This window comes from Tursiops truncatus, chromosome X, assembly GCF_011762595.2.
Source record: "Tursiops truncatus isolate mTurTru1 chromosome X, mTurTru1.mat.Y, whole genome shotgun sequence".
NCBI lineage: Eukaryota > Metazoa > Chordata > Mammalia > Artiodactyla > Delphinidae > Tursiops > Tursiops truncatus.
Genome location: NC_047055.1, coordinates 83,375,601 through 83,397,897, shown reverse-complemented (window position 1 = coordinate 83,397,897; position 22,297 = coordinate 83,375,601). Strand labels below are relative to the sequence as shown.

Sequence of the window (22,297 nt, the reverse complement as noted above, 5' to 3'; positions counted from 1 at the left end):
TTATCTTGTACTAAAAGCATTGCATGTCACCCTCACTAGACAAATTCTTTAAGTGCAGGGAATGAGTCTGATTCATTTTGGTGTCTACTATAGTCTGCCACATAGTGGGCAATGATGCTTCCCTTGAATGATACTACCATCACCCACACTATACACTACATATGAGCAGTAAGTCCACCAAAATGAGTTAACCAATATTTTACCAATTATTAGCCTTTTAAGGTTATCCTCCAGGGACTAAACTGGCATTAAGTACATCTCAACTTAGATTTCAAAGATCCTTCCTGTCAAGGAGGAGCTCTTGAAAGGTCTCATTAGAATTGCTTCCACATGACATTTCTCTAATTCTTGGCAAGTAGCCAATGGGCTCTGTTGAAACTGCTAGAAAGTAAGAATCCACCATATAAATCTTGTAGCCAGAATAGTGTCACTGGCACCAAAGTTCTATAAGCTAGCATGGACGCTACCAAAAGAAATATACGGAGAGGTTTAAAGAGTAGAACTAAAGGATGTTACCACAGCAACCACTACTGGGTTAGTTAAGTTACAGTTCCATTAACTTTATTTATTCTATATTCCCCATGTTGTACAATATATCCTTGTAGCTTATTTTATAACTAATAGTTTGTACTTCTTAATCCTCTACCCCCTATACCATCCCTCCCCAATTCCTTCTCCCCACTGGTAACCACTAGTTTGTTCTCTGTATCTGTTGAGTCTGCCTCTTTTGTTATATTTACTAGTTTTTTAAAGATACACACATATATTTAAAAATTTATTTATTTTTTCGCTGCGTTGGGTCTTCATTGCTGCACGCGGGTTTTCTCTAGTTACGGCGAGTGGCGTCTTCTCTTTGTTGTGGTGCATAGGCTTCTCATTGCGGTGGCTTCTCTTGTTGTGGAGCACGGGCTCTAGGCACGCAGGCTCAGTAGTTGCGGCGCGCAGGCTTTAGTAGTTGTGATGTGCAAGCTCAGCAGTTGCGGCTCGTGGGCTCTAGAGTGCAAGCTCAGTAGTTGTGGTACATGGGCTTAGTTGCTCTGCGACATGTGGGATCTTCCTGGACCAGGGATCGAACCCATGTCCCCCACATTGGCAGGAGGATTCTTAACCACTGCGCCACCAGCAAAGTCCTACTAGTTTATTTTTTTAGATTCCATGTATAAGTGATACCATACAGTATTTGTCTTTCTCTGTCTGACTTATTTCACTTAGCATAATGCCCTCGAAGCCCATCCATGTTGCTGCAAATTTCATTCTTTTTAATGGCAAGTTCCATTAACTTTGGCATATAATGAGGAGTGGGTGCAGGGCCAGGATGCCATATACTATGAAATGGAATAGATCCCAATAAGAAAACGTAGGCACACGTGAAATGTTGATATAGAAAGCTGGCTTTTGGGCCCAGGGTCTTTGATTTACTTGGCTCTGGGTCATTAATGGACACTCTTTAACATCACTGTTGTGCCTATAGCACCAGCTCTCACTGGGGCAATCAAAGGGCAGTCTTCTGAAGACCCTAAAGAAAGCATTGTAATTTCTAGAGCTGGTGGCAATGGGGCCTACAGTCCTGAGCTGCTAGCTCTAAGGAGATCTGCATGTATTCCTGAATTCCTGAAGAATATAAAGACTTAATCTGGTCTCAGATAACTGGGATGGACCTTTTGTTTACAGAACGCTGTGCTCACCCCCGAGAAAGTTCACTTACGCAAGTAAACGTGACAATTATGCCTGTATTCCCCTATTGTCTGCCCAGGACACTCCGTTTCTTCAAGCTGTCTTCTCAAGAAATAAGAACAAGAGAAAAGCAAACCATTACCTTCTCCTTGGGCTGTCCCAGATGTGGAAGTCTCAGTGGAGGCACCATCTGCAGCAAAGACCTGACTCTATGGAGGAAGAAAACTCCTGAGCCATTATTAATTTCAAAGAGAGTTGTCCCCAAATGGCAGGACTCCTTTTCAGGGTACTGGCTGTAAATGTTATAGACTCTCTTTATCTTTTAACCACCTTTTCCTTCTGTATACTATAATCCGTGGGAAGCCATCATTATAAACAGCGACTGGAAGCTTGAGGGGAAAGGGAACGGGGGAAGATGAGAATGAAAAATGAATTAAAGAAACATTTCTAATCCAAGGAGAAAAAAGAAAATCCCAGGGACAACCCGATCTTCATTTTGAGGCAACAGATAATTTATAGATACATCAAAATTAATACCTTTGAAATATCCCTGGCATAACCCTATATCCCGTAGTAGGTACTGAAAAGGGAGAAGGCAGATAGAAGGCTGGAGCTGACTTACATTAATGGAAAATCCTGGCTGTGTGTCAAAGTCACTGCTCTGACGGGTAAGTGACCGGTACTGCTGGTATACATCATCACCCATGTCTTGCAGGAGCTGGCCAACCTCTTGAGTCATACCCCCAGGTTTAGGATCAGATTTGTCTGCTAGAAAAATAAAAACAAAACTCTTTAGACTGTGCAATGTTAATGACCATCTGGTAGCCTGGTCAATTTTGCTCCAAGTTGCTACAAGTGTTTACAAGGTAATATTGCTAGGCTTTGATTTAAGAATGAGAAATGTAGAGAGAGCATGGTTGAAAGCCTCATTCTGTAACTAGTTTTGTGACCACAGGCAATTTACTCTCCTCACTGTCCTTAGCTGTCACTACTAAGCTTAAGTGAACATACCTGACATTTTGCCTAGTACAGTGAGAGGTCAATAAATGGTTGCTATATATAGCTAAATTATTATTATTATTATTTTGGGGGGAAGGAGGGTTTAGGAGGTGGGGTAAAGCAAGGAGCTCTATAAGGATTAGAGTAATGTATGGATGAAAAGCACTAAAGTAAAGACTCAGATTTTCTTGACTTGTTAAATGCACTATTCATCAACTTTTAGCAATTCTGTGGGACCTATCAAATAAGTATGTCCTGAATAAAATCCAGAAGGATCTGACTGGAATGGAACTTGAGTTCCAGGCAATTCATTCATGACTTTCCCAATACTTAAAAGCAGCACCTTAACTAAGGACAAAAGATAGGGATGGTGGTCTCAGAGGTCAGGAAGCCTAGCCACACCTTCTAATATTGTTCCCAGATCTTTGGGCAACAACTATGTTTTGTTTCTGAGAGTGAAAACATTGGAGACTTCTTGGTATTTTATTTTCAACCTGCTCAACCTGCTTATTATCTCCTTTTTTTTTTTTTTTTTTTGCGGTATGCAGGCCTCTCACTGTTGTGGCCTCTCCCGTTGCGGAGCACAGGCTCCGGACGCGCAGGCCCAGCGGCCATGGCCCACGGGCCCAGTCGCTCCGCGGCACGTGGGATCCTCCCGGACCGGGGCACGAACCCGTGTCCCCTGCATCGGCAGGCGGACTCTCAACCACTGCGCCACCAGGGAAGCCCTCTCCTTTTTAATCTTTGTTCATTCTTTCCTCTGTATGGGATGTACTCTCATACAAAAGATTCTGGCAATCTCCTTATCCTTATCATTCATACTGTATGACTATTAACTTCTTCAGAGAAGTGACTATGTGTCTTATTCATCTTGATTCCCAGAGAGTGGGCAAATACTTGAGTACTCACTAAGCCATGAGTTAGCTGAAGTGACCTAAACAAAGTGCCCAGCCTCCTCAGGTGGGCTAGTTACATACCTTCCTCTGGAGCATGGTATGCAGCCAAGGCATTTAGCATGTCATAGATCACTTCCTTGATAGTATCAGGAATGACAGGCAGAGGTGAGGGCTTCAAAGGGGTTGTCTTCACCAGCTGTACAGCATTAGGGCCTTTAATTCTAAGATTCTCAAATTCATCATCTGAAGCTAAGCCAAAGTGAGACAGGGAAAAATTAGTTAATAATGAACGGGTACCTACATTTGGTTACTGATAAAGACTCAGAAGCGGGGGGGCCACTTCCAAACAATGTTCAAGTAGTCTACTAGAAAATCTGGCTTTTACCTTCCCTAAATCCCACAGGATTTCATACAGCAATATCAAATAGTAAAAAAAAAGAGTATAGGCTTTGGAGTTGGGGACACTTGGTTTTGAAATCCAGTTCTGTTACAGGATCATGGCCAAATTATTTCAACAAACCTCAATTTTCTCATTCTTGAAAATTTGAGGATTAAAGGAGACCATACATGAGAAATGCCCAGCACAGAGCCAGGGTGGGGCTGCCAAAATAAGTAGTCCCTTTCCCAACTTTTTTTTTTTTTTTTTGCGGTACGCGGGCCTCTCACTGTTGTGGCCTCTTCCATTGCAGAGCACAGGCTCCTGACACGCAGGCTCAGTGGCCATGGCTCACGGGCCCAGCCACTCCGCGGCATGTGGGATCTTCCCGGACCGGGGCACGAACCCGTGTCCCCTGCATCGGCAGGAGGACTCTCAACCACTGCGCCACCAGGGAAGCCCCCTTTCCCAACTTTTAATTTAAAAAACAAACAAACCAACAAACAGAAAAAACCCCAAAGCCCCACAACCCCACAGAAAAGTTGAAAGGTTAGTACAAAAAAATCCATATACTTTTCATCTAGAATCACCATTTGTCCACCCCTAAATATGTCTACCTGCATCTAAGATCAAGGATATTTTCCTACATAGCCAGAATACCATAATACCCAAGAAATTTAACACAGATACAATTATATTATCTAATATATAGTAACTGTTCTAACTTCTCCAAATCTCCTTTATCTAGATTCAGCATCCCATCAAGGTTGGTGGTTTTCTCTCATCTCCTTTTATGTAGGAGATCCTTGCATTTTTCCCTTTCACGACATTAATATTTTGGAAGAGTCTAGGTCAGTTTTTTTATGGAATGTCTCACAATTTGTACTTATCTAATTGTTTCCTCATAATTATAAGTCAAACATTTTTGGCAAGAATACACTGTGATTCTTCCTACTGTATCACATAAGTCACATGTCCATTTGTCCCTCAATTATCACTCTATCTGTAAACCATTCACTGTTTACATTCACTGTTGTCACATCAAGCTAAGTTATTTGAAGGCAAGGACTAGACTGAATGAGTCCTTGGAATCTCTGGCAGGAATTACCACAGGGCAAGGACCAGAGAAGCTACTGAACTACCCCTGAATTGACCCACTTGATCAACCAGCCAATGTCCCAATGCTTGCCTAAGGAGGTTTTCCAAGTTATAGGCTTTCTCACAGAAAATTTTTGGAGTTATACTAAGCCACAGACCTCAATGTCTCAAAGGCTAAGAGAAGGGTAAACTTACCAGTTCCTGAGCCTCGAGGGGCTGGAAGGGCAATGCGGATACAGCAGTTGGCCACTTCTGTGAAAATGTCTGGATTGCGGCATGCGGCTGGCCCAAGGACACGAAGGATGTAGTTGATCTCCCGAGAGCCGAGGCTGCCAGATACAACACCAGAGGTAGTGCTACCAGCTCCACTTGTAGCTGCTGAGCGAACAACCTAGTAAAGAAAGGGAGAACACTGCTGATTAAAGACCACTTTCTAAAACACAACTGCATTCAAGGAAGAGCTACCAAGGATTAAAATACCAACCAAGTTCTGCCTCAAGACAGTGGATGACAGCCTTTGATCTTTGGGAGAAAGATACACTTGGTCTTTCAAGTCCTATTCCTTCCCAATTCAAAAAATGTGGCTTACAAGAAAAGTTACAGCATTCAGCATACCCCCAAAATTATCAACTATTAGACTAGATGATACGTGACCTTTATATAAAATGGGTAACGTATATAGATCATTGATCATCCAGATTATGGCTCCCAAATTTAAGTGCTAGCTCCTAGCCTTCCCAAATGCCATCCCGATTTTAAACCAGAATGGTTCAAACTCTAAAAATATGTAATACTGACATCCACTTAGTATATAAGAACAAAATTAAATGCTTTCTTTATGTTTCAAAGTCAATAATCAGTCTTGGATAATGACAGCCAGGAGATATCAAACTACTTATGGATTGTTTGCTTTGATACCACAGGGCTTAGACATTGTCATGCTTTTGTTCTCATAAAATGACTTGTTAAATCATGGAAAGTATAGGAAAGTATAAAGAAAATAGTTCCACTGTATTTTCCACGATCTATTGCTTTGTGAATTATGTTCATAAAGGCAAAAATCTTTTGGACTCAATGCTTTTCTTACCAAATTGGTCATGCTCTTCCGTTTAGCCTAACAACTTCTACATCTTGCCTGCCAGGCTGCAATCGTAAAATAACTCCCATTTTTTAAATACAGAAAAGTGTAATTCCACTATGTGCCATCGTTTATTCAGTCCTCTGCTGGACATTAGATCTCTAGTCTTGATATTACAAGTAATTCTACAGTGAACATTCTTGTATATGTACTTGGCATACTTGACTTTAGTTATCAGATAAATTCTTAGCCACAGAATTTCTAGGTCAAAGGATATCTTAAACTGACAGTACCAAATTGCCCTCCAATGTGGTTGCACCAATTTCCACTCCTACCAAAAGTAAGAGTATGCCTGGTTCTTCACACCCGTACCTGCAATGGACATTATCAAGCATTTACATTTTGCTACTTGATACGTTAAACCTGCCACTGATCTTCCTTTGTTTCCCACACCCCCAAATAAAATTGCCTTTAAGCTTACAAAGTTTTCTGTCATCCAAAAAGAACCTATATTTTTTCATAGCATTTTAAAAAGTTGTATAAGCTTTAAACATTTTAAGTATGTTTGTTTTTAAGTCAGAATCCTGTCTGTATATAGTTGTTTCTTCTCTGTTGGGCTGTCTCCTGACCCTGGATCAGTGTACATGCTGTCTTTAACAGCCTTCTTTTGGTTTTGCTCATGTCAGGTGAAATCAAACAGGCTGGCTAAAGAAGAACTGTCTGAAGAATGTGAGATATATACTCATATACGCATAGAAGTATGAAGCGGCACCACCTTTCTGGCAAGCAAGCTAAAAAACAATATATACCTTTTGATCCAATTTCTAAGCATTTATAAGAAAAACGACCTTAAATGTGACAAAGCTATGCACAAAAATACAAATAGCAACACTATATATCAACTTGGGAAACAATGTTCCAAGAGAGGAAATTGAAAGTGAAGTCAGTAGCATTCACCTGATGATTGCTGAGAAAGAAGTAGGAAAGAGTTTGTAAAAGTACTGTGGAGAAAAAGCCTTATTGGTGAGATGTTAGCCCCCAATCCCTCTGCTGATGTCTTAAAGTTGATGACATAAAGGTTTTTATTTTTCTAACTGCTTTGTTATTTCTTCTACTGCTTTATATGTTTCCTAAAATAAACAAATAGACCTCAGTTTTCTCATGTGCACAATGCATATTTGTAAAGAGCTTATCACAGTCATAAACATTCCAAAAATTTTACTACGGCTGACCCTTGAACAACATGGGGGTTGGGGTACCAACCCTCCATGCTGTCGAAAATCCACGAATAACTTACAGTGGCCCTCCACATCTGAGGTTCTTTATCTGTGGATTCAACCCACTGTGGATTGTGGTAGTACTATAGTGTTTACTATTGGAAAAAAAATCTACATATAAGTGGAACTGTGCAATTCAAACCTGTGTTATTCAAGAGTCAACTGTACTTTTACAACCCCAAAACACAACGTTTGGAAAACAGGCTCTTGGGTGAAGTACTCCTATAAGAGAATGACCTTTAAAACATGAACTTGGTAGAGGGTATCCTAGTTCCTTATTAACAAGTTTTGGAGGACACGGGGAGTGGGAAGGGTAAGCTGGGATGAAGTGAGAGAGTGGCATGGACATATATACACTACCAAATGTAAAATAGGTAGCTAGTGGGAAGCAGCCACATTGCACAGGGAGATCAGCTCAGTGCTTTGTGACCACCTAGAGGGGTGGGATAGGGAGGGTGGGAGGGAGGGAGAGGCAAGAGGGAAGCGATATGGGGATATATGTATAGCTGATTCACTTTGTTATAAAGCAGAAACTAACACACCATTGTAAAGCAATTATACTCCAATAAAGATGTTAAAAAAAAAGTTTTGGTTCAAGAAACCTATATTGCTAGAGAGGACTTTCTAGATAAGAGCTATCACTATAGTAAATTTAAGGGTAAAAAATGTATTTTCTAGTACCTTTTAAATGTCACTCAATGGGATAATGAGTGACCTACCATACCTAAGCAAGCACCTGAGCACACAGTTGGGAAATTTTGCTGGGCAGAGCATATCATCTGTAACACCTAGCTATATATACTTGATGAAGAATCGGAAGTCTATCTGCTCTGAGAGCAAGGAGAACAAGGTATTATGTAAAGCTAAACCAGCATCGGACACCAGAAAAACTCACCTTTTCCATGGTATGGCGGAGGGTGCAGGGGTCCTCAATAATGTGTCTTAAGAGAAGGGTGACCAGGGGAGTAAACCCATTGAAGCCTGAACTCTGGGTCAAATTCAAGATCATGCGGGTACTCTTCAGCTCTGCAAACATCATGGCATATTTGTGGTCTCGGGTGAGCCTCAGGCAGAGGCGAAGGGTGGCATGCAAAGTGTCTGGGTCCACAGGGACCCCTAGCATGCTCACACAGGCCCGGATTAAAACAGTCACCATATCCTCTGTCAGGCCCTGGATCAGGATCTCCCCAATTTTTGTTTCTTCCAGGCTTGTCTCCTTTTCAGTATTTGTACTGTCTAGGGCCAAGGGGGTATCTATAAATGGGAAAGTAAGTGTTCAGACAGTTAACTTGACATTTCCTCCCATCCTCTCCCTCTTAAGGTCCTATTAAGAGAAACAGACCAAATACCAATTCAAAGACCAGATGAAAAGGCACATAAAGAGGACTGTGTATCTTTAAGTCACCAAGCAATCTGATGGATAAGAAATCACTCATGATGAAATCTGGCCAGAATTTAAGCCATAAAGGCACACTAGCTTTGTGTAAGACACTCCTTGAAAGATTCACAACTAAAAGTACATACCATTGGCTTTATTTTCTTTACGTTTGATATCCATTTCTTTGCTTTCTTCCAATGTCTTCTCTAGTTCTTGCCCATTGCTGTTTTTAGAATTTTTATTCAGCCGTGGTACCCTCAGGAGTGTCAGCATCACCGGGCGCCGGTTCCCTGTTTCCTCATTAACCTAGGAATTCAAGCAAAAACATCTCTACTGAAAAAAGAATTGTAAGGGGGGTGGGAGAGCTGGAACTCTGTAGCAAAATGCTGTAACAGGAAGGAACCTTGGCAATTTATCCCACCCCTATCATTTACAGAGAGAAAGCCTGAAGGTCCTCAGAAGAAAAGTGGCATACACAAGACCCTACAGCAAATTATAAACTTTCCAATAGAGCAGACTCCATCCCCAACCACTCCCTAATCCTTGACTGAACACTTAAAATCATTTCCGGGTGGGACAGTATCAAATTGCCACAGACTCATGGCCTAACACATGGCTGTAAGAAGACTCAGTTCTCGGAAAACTATACCCCATTTAGGAGTGGTAATACTGTTCTTATAACAGGACTGCTGGTTCAGGAAGAAGCAAACGGAAAGGCATACTCAGCACCTTCCCCTCTTTTCAACCAAGTTTATGGCATTGAGTGAGCATGTACCTGCACCATTGTAGTGAACTGGACAGTGTATCTTCTTCGGCCTGCTGTGAAACGCACACTTGTCTCTCCAGATTTCCAGGCGGAATCAATAGTGCTATTGTTGCTTGCACTGTAACTACACCAACGTCCAGAGCGGTCATCAAACCAGCGCCAGTTGTTGTTGTTGGACTGTAGGTACTAAATACAAGAACACAAAGTTTCATTGTACTTCCTTACAAGGTTGATTGTTAGAAGAAATAGTAATTTCATCAGTGTTCATTGCTAAAGCGAACCCAAGAAAAAGAAATATATTGGACATTTTAAATGTTTTGCAAACCAAGAGAGAAGTTTTTATATACCTTAACCCTCGCATTCCTAAGCCTCTCCATAGGCACAAAACACTCTATAAATACCCTTATCCTGTGATGCTCTGCTTTCCTTTTGTTTCCAACTATTTTCCACAAAAGGTAAACATTTTAGATGTACTGGAGCAAAACTTGTTTCTGGGAAGGTACTAAGATGATGTGGCGTATATAATTTGCGTATAAGGAGCACTTGCTTTTGGAAGAATCCTTGCACACTCAGTCCTTCACATAAAAGAAGAGCCACTCCTCCTCTGGAGACAGAACACTTCTTTAACATTTACTTCCAGGGTAAGTTCTTAGACCCTTTAGCCAGCAGCTCCATAAAAAAAAAAAAAAAATTCTAACTCCCAATTCAAAAGAAAACTCTAGCTATCAAGATCCCTCAAGAGATTTATGCCTTGATCAGAGAGCTTTACATTTTTTTTTTTTTACCACTATCCCATATTCTCTTCTGGTCTATTCTTGCCTCAAGAAGCTGAGCTGTTCTGCTCACCACATACACCATATTACGTACCTTAGTCATTTGGGCTCTCCTTTTTGAGGAGATGGCTGTCTTTTCATAGAAATCAATCAGAAGCAACACTGGGGTGATCCACCTAAAACAGGAGAAATGATTTACTCTGGGCAAGCCAGAAACCTGCACAACATGGGAAAATTTATCTTGATTTCATCAGGTACCTCACAATTTTCAAACCACAAAAGGTATCCAAGATTTGGCCCGTACATGACCCAGAAAACTCCCTGATTCAAGCCCTAAGCTTGAGGGCCCAAATCCCCAGGGCAATAGAAATGAAAACAAGAGAGATTACAGGGTCACTCACTTTGGGGTCTGGACCTCCTTTTGTTCCTTGGCGGCCTGTAGGCAGGGCTGAACCACTTCCAAGAGTTTGATTAGGACATTAAGGATGCCACTAGATTCAACCACCCAAGCACAAGGTAGCTTCAACTCCTGATTGATTAATCAAAGGAAAAAAAATAAAACAAATACCAGCTTCTACTCAGTATCAAGGATTAGCATGGTATAGAACATAAGAGCGAACGCTAATAGAATTGGTTGAATTCAAATTCCATTTCCACCACTTACCAGCTATGTGGTCCGAGATTAGTTACTTAAATTCTCTAGGCCTTGGTTTCCTCAAGGGTCAAAGGGAATAATTTCTATCTCCAAGGTAATTGTGATACACTGTGCCAAAACAGTGGCTGGTACATTAGTATGTGCTTAATATGGAAACTGTTACTAGCATCATTAATATCATTAAGAACTGTTACCTACACTAGTTGAAAAGCTTCTGATTTACAGAGAACCTTTATAACCTTCCAAGGAAGATGGAATAATTAAACACAGCAACATACTTAATGGTTCCCCTTACAAGGGCTACATAAAGTGTTACTGATGTAACAGGAAATCACTGGAAGTAATTTAAATGGCTGACAATAGGTAGTTATTTAAACTAGGGGACATCAAAAAAATGGAATAATATATACATGACGTGGGAGAATATTTGTAACATAATACTGAGAGAAAAGAATACAAAACTTTCTAAATACTCTGATCCCAACTGTTTAAATGTACAGAAAAAAAGACTAGAAGAAAAATATTAGGCTGTCATTTGTGAGTTTTTAAAAAAGGGGGGCTCATGAGTGATTTCTTTATATTGTAATGTTTTGGGGGACCCCCAGCATTCAGTACTTTGCAACATTTCCCACAAGTATCTATTCACAAGTGCTATATAATAAGAATCACCACTTTTATCACAAAGGAAAGCCCTGAGACTGTAGACACACAGACTGACACATATATTGGACTTAACTCCTGAGTTGCTATAAGGGTTTACTCCATTAAATCCAGGTTTTACCATTAAACATGATAAGCTAAGAATGAAGAATCACTTGTTCAAGGTTAGGTGCCTCCTAATTCCTATGATGGCTGGAACAAGAACATGTCCTGGCCAAGCCATGCTTTACCTCAAATAATCTGCTGACTGACCAGGTAGGAAAGAAGAGTCAGATTCTATCTGACACCTATTACCAAATTTCCACATCCTACCCCATTCTTTTTGGCTGCTTGTTTTCCTCAGAGAAGCCAAAAATATTCCACAACTTAACTGCTAATAGTCATTCTAAGTACTGTCTTATAATTACACCCCATCCCCCAATCCTCTAAGACCCAATTCAATTAACATTTGTTCTGAGAAGCCCTTCTCTCATTATCCAGAAGTGATGCATACTGCCCCCCCCGAACTCAGATAAAACTGTTTATGCCATTCACGTGGCATAGAATGCTGTATTTTGTACTTAATTGTGTACATTAAAGTCTATTAGAAGCTGTAGGCTATGAAATGCAGACATGTCCTACATTTCTCTCTACCTTCTTCAATGTCTCAAATGGTAAGTGTTTGATGATTCTTTGATGAATGAATCACAAGGACCAAAAGGTCTAAATCTTACCTCAAAAAGCAGTGTTAAAAGCAAGATTCTAGTAGCCAAATTGGAGGCCTGGGGCAGGGTGGCCATCTGACTGATCCACTCTGACACTGTTTTTGTGTCACTCGTTGTCAGGGGAAGAGCGGCTTTGATCAATACATCAGCAGCTTCCCACACCTAGGAAAGCAGAAAAGTGGCCAAGTCAAGAACTGTAGATTGAGTATGATGAGGTATGTCAAAACATTCTCAACCTTGTAAAATACTCCCTCCACCTCTAATACATTCACTGAAGGAGGGGGGTAAATATGAACATATTTACTATAGGGTGTCTGTATCAAAAGATGTATGCTACTAAAGGAGCGCCTCTAAAAAATTATTTTCTTAGGCTAGATTACAAGAAGTCTAAATTAGAAGTTAAAGAAAATGAATATTTTTAAAAATTTTCTGGTGCATATATAGAGTCAATCCCACAAAGGTTCTACCAACTTAAAATCTTTCACTACACCCGCCCCAGAATTATCATTAAAAACAGAAAACAAAAATCCCAGTTAGAAACATTGGTCTTGCTTTAGTATGCATGTTAAAAATTTCTTGTAATGAATTTTATGTAATTGCTCGACTTCTATAAGCTCTTAATATAGATTAAAGATAACTAAACATTGGTCATATCTTGTGGGGGGAAGAAAAAAGGTTTATTCAGTTTGCCTTTTACTCTTGTGATGTTTCCATACACTAAAGCTATGTTTACATACAATACTTACTTTCTTCCTCTGTCTCTAAACTTAAAAAAATATATAAAACAAGATTCCAATGATTTAAATACATAAATCATAAAAAATAGTAAAGGAAATAAAACCAAAATGCTAACTGGCTATGTGGGAATTTAGGGTAATTTATTTCTTATTCTACTTCAACAACTAGCATACATTAATTTCATAATGAGGAAAAACACTGCTTAAAAAAAGACAATAGGTCACAACTACTCATTAGGATGGGGACTCATCTGTCAAAATGGTTGTTGCATAGGAGGAGAGGGAAAAACATTTATTTAGGCCAGGGAGCCTAACTTGGCTCAAGAGTGAGAGACATTTTTGACATTTTAGATGAATCTAAGAAGAGATACCTAGAAAAAGAGAGCTTTGTTTTTTTCTTTCAAAGATATTTTGTGTGTGAAGCAGTTAATTCATGTTTTGCAGGAAAACACTCAAGAAAGAGCTAGATTACTAGATCTACAGAATTCAAAGAAAGAATACATCCATATCAGATAAAATGCAAAGATACTGATTAAAAAAATAAAAAAAGAAACCAGGTTTTGATAGATGGCAGGAAAACCATTTTACATACTCCCCTCTTCTGGCCCCTGGAGAACTTACCTGATTGACTACTTGCTTCAGAATCATGTCTCGATAGTCTGCTCCATTACGTTTGATTGCAGTCATGATCAGATCACACACCCGGTACACTGTGTCTGGGAGCTCATCAAGAAGGTGAAAGCAGCCTGGCAACATGGTATCTGTGAAAGTGTGGAGTTCATCTTGCTCCAATGGATCAGCATCCTGGAACTTCTCTAGACATTTAGCCTCTTCCTCTTCCTGCTTTTCCCGAGCTTTCCGTTCCTCCTCCTCCTTCCGGCAAGCAACTTCCTGGAGGCAGGGAAGGAAGAAAGTGAGAAGACTCTAAAAATGTATCTGCCCTACCATATGAATATTCTCTACCTTCTCCTCAAGCAGGTGATACACTCGTTAGAGTGTGGCAATGAGTATGAGGGCAGCCACACAGGCTAAGGCAAGACAGGCGAAGGACACCTCCAATCCTCAAAGCACTGGCAACTTATGTGCATCATCCTACATCACCCCCCACAAATAGCACTGGTAGACATTGTGCTGCATTCTCTGCAGGTATGGTAAACCGAAGTAATTATTACCTAGATTCCTAGGTAATAAAGACAGCCAAGTTTGGCCTAATGGGTACTACCAAGGACATTTTGGGCCTCTTATTTGACAATAAATATTAATGCTTCATCTGTTTCACTTAAAGCTTCAGGTCAATGTAATGTAGATTACTGATGGCAAGGTTGGGATGAATGAGTATTCACACATGTCTTTGTTTACACTTTAATTCGACCAATTACTCTGCAGTAGTAGCAGAATGTTCATAGAAATACTAAGATTAATGTGTCAGACCCTCTTGGAAGCCCCGTTTCCTAGTTACCTCAGGTGACTCTGCCCTTTGATCCATTGGGATATCCTGTCCCAGAGACATGGCAATTGCTCTCATCATCTGGTCCTCTTCAGACATACTCAGATCCTAAAGAGCAACAACAGAAATTCCAGCAACTACACACACTCCAAGGAACTACACACACAACTCATAAGGAACCAGACATCCTGTGTTCAAGCTTTAGAGAGGAAGAGAAGGGGCTCTGAATGCTGCTCTCTAGAGTCAAACTCAATTAGGCTTACCTGGTCACTTATGAGAACGAGAGGGAAAAATCACAACAAAATTAAATATAGGAAAGGAGCTTCAATGTGACCACCTATTTGGCATCTCACAAAAGAGAGCCTTCCTATTACTTTCTGATTATGCATAATTTAAGAGTTCCTCTGCAAAGTCCAGTAATTTGCATGACTAGGAGACAGAAAGCTTCTGCTCCTTATATTCTAGAGCTATTAGAGTTAGCATACAAAGAAAATTTCGGCACGGAGAAGTAAAGCACATCAGCAGCCAAACCAATGCCATGAAAGATTAGAGCCCCTGAGCCAACTCACCCGAACAACTCCTCCCATGATCGGGGGAGGGTGGGTTAGAAGGTACTCTGTGGCCTGCTCCATGGTGCTGGTGTTCAACAGGGCCTCCATGGCATGTTCTCTTGTGAAGCCCATGTCCATGAGCTACAAAAAGAAGGCAGGATCTCAGAACCATGGTAAAAGAGAAATCCAAATGCATTTTAAAAAGAGGAATCCTTTTAAGATGTAAACAAGTTTTCCTAACTTCATATGAACTGAGAACATTTATAAGGTAAGGCAGTTAGATAACATGAATGATCCTTTCTGCCTGGTGCCTCCATACTATTTACACAGAGCTACACATTGAGGCAAGGAGCCAAGGTGATTCTCAGTTCCATCCTTTAAGAAAATTCACCTAGATGGTTATTATCATTAGGAAGATTATTCTAATTCAAAGACTGAGACTCACACACAGAAGCAAAACTGGGTCCCACTTTTCTTAAAGACAAACTGGCAACAGAACAAGAGCCTGAAAAACTGACCCAGGAAATCTACAACTAGGAAATAATCATGAGATGCATAGAAAAATTTGTAGAAAAAGAAACTATACATCACAGCTTTACAACATCAAATAATAAGAAAATCAACATATCCAGCAGTAAAAGAATGATTAAGAAGTAAAAAAGACCCATTTTCTTAACGACAGCAGTATAAGCCTACATACTGTATGATGTTACTATGTAAAAATTAGGCATAGAACTAAGTGATGAAAAAAAGGACATGACTATTCTGTGTGGTGATATTAAGAATGCCTTTAAAACGTATTTTGCTATATTTCTAACTTTTCTTTAAGTGAGCACTTTTAACTATTATAATAAAAAAAGTTGCATGTACATACAGAAGACATGTTTGAACAGGACTCTAGATATAAAGAGAACACATATACATACACACAAATTCCAAGAGGAGTATGCTAAATGCTGTTTGAGACTGAAATGTGAGGATCTAAGTGCACCCCCCCCACACCTCTAGCCTCCAATATTTTAAAATTTAAAAATGAAAACAAAAGTTTTGTAGGTGACTAAGGTTTCCGAAAGCTCTTGATGGACAATAAATTTGGGCCACAATATCCCTTCTCTTTATAGATTAATGAAAAAGTAGCTGAGGACAGTTTGCCTCCAAAGAACATGGCAACCACAGCCTACTGAGAATATGTAAAAGACTTCCAATACTAAACAATATGCTTGGGAGGACACAAATCTTTTACCTATTAGGAGTATTGAAACTATTCTCCAGCTTTCTCAAGAGAAAAAAATAAAGAGTAAAAGAGGGAACAAATTTAAACCTATCCCCTAACAGGACCAGGCATTAAGAAACTTAGAAACCCCACAAGCAGTATACTCTCCGGGGCAAAGTCTTGATCCTGGAGTGTGAGGCCAGAACCCCACCTGTTGTAGTTGTTGCTGGTTGACTTGAGGTTCCCGGCGGGAGCCACCTTCCTCTTGTCCTGTATCCTCTTCTCCTCGAGACCCCTCCTTCTCTTTGCTCAGTCTCTCTCGAATGACAGGTTCTCCTCGGAGGATGTGGCACAGGATGGCCAGCATGGACTCAGCCATTCGCCCACCATACACCTTCAAGGGTTTCCGGTTCCACAGGTTCTTGATGCAAGTAAAGGCTGCCTGTAAGTCATTTGAAAGGCTGTGTAAAGATCATTTTGTCTCAATTCAAAACCCCAGGAAGAATAAGTCAAAGACTTATGAGACGGTCCTTCCACAGTCAGTGCCAACAACAAAATCCTAGGCAGTACTGAGGTTGGGGGGGCCCAAGGAAGTACAGAGAAGGGGCATTTAACCCAACCTGGAAGTACCAATCTGAAGTTTACAGTTCAAATGTTTACACCACAGAAAATTATCAAGTGGTCTCTATCCCATTCTGCAAGGCAGCCCTATCTGGGAGTAGGAGCCAGTGGTTCTCTACCGAATCGAGTTATTTCACTAAGGAGGACAAAACAGAGTGGGAGCTACCCAGTTGGCATGAGAAATTGCTCTTGGTTTTAGAATGCTAACTACTCACTTTCTGAGTTACCACAAGGAAGCGGAGGGCACTGAATTGTGGAAAGTTCTGAACACCTCCAGGCAATTTGGCAGGCAGTGAATGTGGAGATTCAAGCACCGTGGTGGGATTCACCATCTTTTCCACCAGCATTAGCCAGGCATCTAGGAATTCTCCTGTGCCATCAGGTAAGTCTGAATGTTCTAATCCCTCTGCAACAGGAACTTTGCCTCCCATGGACAGAGCCCAATTGAATGTTCTAAATTCAAATAAGAGAAAGTATAGAGATAGAATATTAGTATTTTAGATTGGGGATGGGGAGAGAAAGGGACACATTCGAAAGCTTCCCAGTCCCTCCTCTTGGAGCTATTGCTTCCAGTCTGTCCAACATTTATTAGCTTTACCCACCCCCCCCCCCCCCCGCTTTTTTTTACTTTAAGTATAGCTGGTTTACAATGTTGTGTTAGTTTCTGGTATACAGCAATTCAGTTATATATATATATAAAAACTTCTTTTTCCTTATAGGTAATTACAAGATGTTGAATACAGAGCTTTACCTTTTATTTGGGTTTTTATTCCAGCTTTATTGATATATTATTGACATATATTTGTTATACGCATATATGGCAAAATTACTACCACTTCTAGCTTTACTTTTAAAGCCAAAACAAACAAAAACCCCAAAGTGAAACTTAGCTTAGAATCTTCTGATCAAAAGAAGCAGAAAAATGATCATATTCAGAGAAACAGCAGCAAAGGACAAGTCTATTAGAAAAATATGTACCAGACATTACAAGCCAAATGAAGAAAAACAGAGACCCTTACAAACATTCCTAGGACAGGCTGAATCACACCCTCCAGGAAGATGGAGATACATACAGTTAGTTCCTGAAACGTGAAAGGGTATACCCAATGGCTGTCTCTATGTATCTCACTGTCACAGGATAGGTGGCTTAGAAAGTTGTGGGCTGCTAAGGCACACAGAAAAGACCAAACTCCAAACAATGCTTCTCTGTAAAGCAACATGATCCTTACTCAAAAAGAGCATTGTGGCCTCCAGAGCAGAGAAATTTCTGCAGCATGAGGTGGTAGGGATACTTCCTCTCATCAAACAGCATTGGGGATGTAAACCCAACTGAACAGATGAAGAATGTCAGCCTGGAAGAGGGAAAAAGCAGAAAGTTAACCTTCTCTGAGGCAGACACAGAAGCGATGGGAAATTCAAGTAAAAGTCAAAAGTAAAATTTAATATTGCACTGGGTGACTAGTTTGGATATTAAAATTTCTAAGGCAGGGCTTCCCTGGTGGCGCAGTGGTTGAGAGTCCGCCTGCCGATGCAGGGGACACGGGTTCGTGCCCTGGTCCGGGAAGATCCCACATGCCGCGGAGTGGCTGGGCCCGTGAGCCATGGCCGCTGAGCCTGCGCGTCCGCTCCGCAACGGGAGAGGCCACAACAGAGAGAGGCCCGCGTACCGCAAAAAAAAAAAAAAAAAAATTTCTAAGGCAAAAAAGGGTGACAGTTCCCACCTACTAGTAAATACGAGGTTATTGGAATGCAGTTTGATTACAAATGCTTTTAAAATTTCTATATCTTAGACTAGGCAGAACCAAAACAAGTAGCTTAAACAGTATTTGGGGTACACATTTAAGAGTAAAACAAGGGACCTCCAAGTCCTCTAATTCAGTGGCTCACTCTACATTCAAGTGGAGAAGGAACCAATTAGATTCTGCATCTCAAGCGGAACCTCACCTGAAGCGTGGAGTAGGTGTATATGGTGGAGGCTGCCAAGATAAGCCCTTTGTGAGGAGCTTAGTGAGAGCTGAGGCCGTTGATCGAGCAGCGGGTGTTGGTGCTGTGGTGGTGCTGGCAGCATGATGGCTCCTTCTCTGGCGGACAGGAGACCCCACACAAAGTTTAACAAGGAGTCCAAATAGCTCAGCCAGTGCTCTGCCTAATCTAGAGGAAGCTGGAACCCAAAAGTCAGAATAAGGCTGTATAGTACTTTCAGAATGGTTTCATTATAACAGACACATTACTGTTAATACATTTTAATGACTGACTACTCCCTCCCACTCAAACATTCTATGGAACACCTGGACTTGTCTCTACATATGATATCTGAAAAGGAAGCTCCACAGGGAATAAATGCCTCTTTTGAAGGCAGGAGACAGAGAAGTATGTTGGCATTCAATATATAATAAATATGAAAGACAAACAAGATAAGCACTCACACTGTTAGGAGATATAAACTGAAACCACCTTTGTAGAAAGCAATACACAATATGAACTTATTAAGTAAATGATATATCTATGTATTGAATTATGGAGTCACTTAAAATGCCTACAGAGAACTTTAAAAATGGCAAAAATGCTAACAACTTAGACCAGAAAAGAACATCTGTAATATACTAGTAACGTCTCATCACAACATTAAATGTATGGTCCCCAAAGGAAAAAAGATTGTTAGGAAAAGCATAAAAACTTAAAAAGCGGTCTTCTTATAAAAATCTTGTAAGGTGTTAGGTAGATTACAAGTATTTCAAATTTTCATCTTTGTAGGATGCTTTTTGGTATATACTGCTGAACCAAAAAAGCAGAATCCTGGGGCTTCCCTGGTGGCGCAGTGGTTGAGAGTCCGCCTGCCGATGCAGGGGACATGGGTTCGTGCCCTGGTCCGGGAAGATCCCACATGCCGCGGAGAGGCTGGGCCCGTGAGCCATGGCCGCTGAGCCTGTGTGTCCGGAGCCTGTGCTCCGCAACGGGAGAGGCCACAACAGTGAGAGGCCCGCGTAACGAAAAAAAGAAAAAAAAAAAAAAAAAAAAAAAGCAGAATCCAAATATAAACATGTAAAGGAGATGTACAGAAAAAGGGAAAGAAAATATATCTAAACACATTATATTTGGGTAATTTCCTTGCTTTCCTTAAAACATTTCTCTGTACTTTTTCTATAGTGAATATTTATTACTCTTAAAATCACAAATGAAAACGCTGTCACAGAATGCCTGAAATAAACATTATTTCATCACGATTCAGGTCTGAATCAAAGCACATCTCTTAATTATATACATGTATATATGAACCCACTGTAAACAAATAGGCTCTACTTGAACTGGTGCCACATATCGTACCCCAAAAACTCAGTAAGCTCTGAGATATACAGCATAAGAAGAAAGGAACAGGTCTCTTCTTTTTCCCAATCCACCCAAATTAGGATCTCCCAATCCTAATGAGGGATCAGGCTACAGATACTCGCACTGCCTGGCTGGAGGGTGGGTGGGCCTAGACTCTGAAAGCCTAATGCATGTACACATTAAGTTTGTACTTTTCCACCACCGTTTTCAGGTGAACAGACAGCAAAGTGGCTCAAAGGTAGTCAGCAAGGATAAAAGAGAAAAACAAAAGGCCAGTAACCACAGAGAAACAGACATCAAAAGCATGGGCTGGGCCCACACAGAAACCCCAGAATGTGCCAAGGTCACAGAGGTCTAACAAAGAAAGGGGAGATAAACATTAGCATCTTCTTGGATGGTCAGTTTTCCTTCAATCTGGGGAAAGTGGCAGTAGACTTTCAAATTAAAACAAAGGAGCAGAATTAATCAAGTTAAAACAGAACATAAAATTCAAGGGGGTTTAAAGTAACAAATGGAAACACCAAAGGCCAAGTTTTGCTTGCTTTTGGGCAGAGCCCCCAATTCCCAGGAGTTGTCTACATTTTCCTTCACATTAAGGTGTCAGAAAGTGGCAAATGTACAAAATTGGTAGAGGTACAGAACATAGAAAATAGGCTCCCCACTGATTTTACATTAAGGGGCAAAAGATGGCAAAGACAGATCAGTGCGCATCTTTATTCACTGTTTTGGTTGCACCACACAGCACGCGGAATCCTAGTTTCCTGACCAGGGATTGAACCTGCACCCCCCACAGTGGAAGTGCAGAGTCTCAACCACTGGACCGCCAGGGAAGTCCCCAGTGCACATCTTTAATGTGGTCTTGCATCATATTACTGTAGTCTCCACAGAGCTGGCAAAGTAACTACTACAACACAGATCAACTATGTCACTTGCCAGCTACATCTGAGGGACAGAGAAAGGAAAAGGAGACTGAGTGCAGTAGCCAGACAGGTAACAGGAAAGCAGGAGGGCTTAATATTAATACCACAAAAGCCAAGAAAGGAGTATTTTGAGAAGGAGGTGATAGGTCAACCATCATGCTGCGGAAAAGTGAGAAGTGGACTGAAAAGTATCCAATGGACTTAGCAACAAGGAGGTTACAGATACCTTGGTGAGACATTTCAGGGAAACGGTAGGAGCAGAGGTTATATGCAGTAGTAGAAGAGTGAGCAGGAAGAAAAGGAGGGGTAGACTTGGCTTTCAGAAAGCGATTCTCTCATCTCTGTATCCCTAACAGTTAGTACAGAGCCTGTCACATGGCAGACACCTGAAAATGAGCCACCAAGTTTAAAACTTCCTTAAAGGAAACAATACAGCCATACCAGGCTCTAAAAGGGAGCAGAAGGAAGAGAATCACTCACCTGACAATAACGGCTTGATTTGCTTGATTCTGGCAGCCATGGCAGGTGTAATTTTAGATTTGCCCTTAGAGTCTGAAGCAGTAGGTTCATCTGTCTCCATAGGAGCCAGCGTGTCACCATCAAGCCCAATGCCTTCCAACAAGCCCTGGGTAGAAGCATCCATACTTCCAGTGGTTCCATCCTGTTCCCCATCTGTAGACATAAGAGGGGAGCAATAAGACCATGTTGAGCCAGCACTCACCTGGTTCCTTGTTCTGAAGAGTCCAAAGAAAGAGCTATCTATAGTGCTTGTTACTCTTTAAGTGTCCACAACTTCCTAAATCTGAAAAGAAAAAACCACAAAACTGTACTTCTTTCCCTGGAGTCCTTCTAAGTAGCTAACACTGACATCTTCCAATGAGAGCATGTTAAAAGTCTTAACTTTCAAGGACTACCTTGGAAGACTGTAGGCACACTGCATGACCCAGAAACTTCACATAAACTACAGTGTGTGTGGTGACCCCATGCACTCAAGGCGCACACCCTGCTAGAATTTTAGAGCTCGTTAATAAACTCAATTTGGACATCACAGATTACCACTGGAGAAATATATTTCCTAGAATTTAAGATTTTTGTATATGAATGTGAGATGAGTCTTTTCTGGGGGGGCGTGTGCTCTTGACCTAAG

The 22,297-nt window shown here is 40.9% G+C and overlaps 1 protein-coding gene across 14 annotated transcripts in view; it reads right to left on the bottom strand.

Moving 5' to 3' along the window:
• The window catches only part of HUWE1 (HECT, UBA and WWE domain containing E3 ubiquitin protein ligase 1), a 143,268-nt gene that overhangs the window by 34,065 nt on the left and 86,906 nt on the right, over positions 1-22,297 (bottom strand). For 13 of the 14 annotated variants that reach the window (XM_073798947.1, XM_073798948.1, XM_073798957.1 and 10 more), the window contains 18 exons: positions 21,631-21,822; positions 18,848-19,064; positions 18,133-18,255; positions 17,119-17,356; positions 16,494-16,724; positions 15,088-15,210; positions 14,531-14,626; positions 13,693-13,962; positions 12,344-12,496; positions 10,717-10,844; positions 10,410-10,491; positions 9,552-9,728; positions 8,923-9,082; positions 8,294-8,652; positions 5,239-5,434; positions 3,651-3,818; positions 2,297-2,442; positions 1,817-1,883 (listed from right to left, as the gene is read on the bottom strand). In XM_073798947.1, the coding sequence (XP_073655048.1) occupies positions 1,817-1,883; positions 2,297-2,442; positions 3,651-3,818; positions 5,239-5,434; positions 8,294-8,652; positions 8,923-9,082; positions 9,552-9,728; positions 10,410-10,491; positions 10,717-10,844; positions 12,344-12,496; positions 13,693-13,962; positions 14,531-14,626; positions 15,088-15,210; positions 16,494-16,724; positions 17,119-17,356; positions 18,133-18,255; positions 18,848-19,064; positions 21,631-21,822 (3,126 nt within the window). The remainder of the gene's footprint in view (positions 1-1,816; positions 1,884-2,296; positions 2,443-3,650; positions 3,819-5,238; positions 5,435-8,293; positions 8,653-8,922; positions 9,083-9,551; positions 9,729-10,409; positions 10,492-10,716; positions 10,845-12,343; positions 12,497-13,692; positions 13,963-14,530; positions 14,627-15,087; positions 15,211-16,493; positions 16,725-17,118; positions 17,357-18,132; positions 18,256-18,847; positions 19,065-21,630; positions 21,823-22,297) is intronic. The other variant, XM_073798950.1, reaches the window with a different exon arrangement.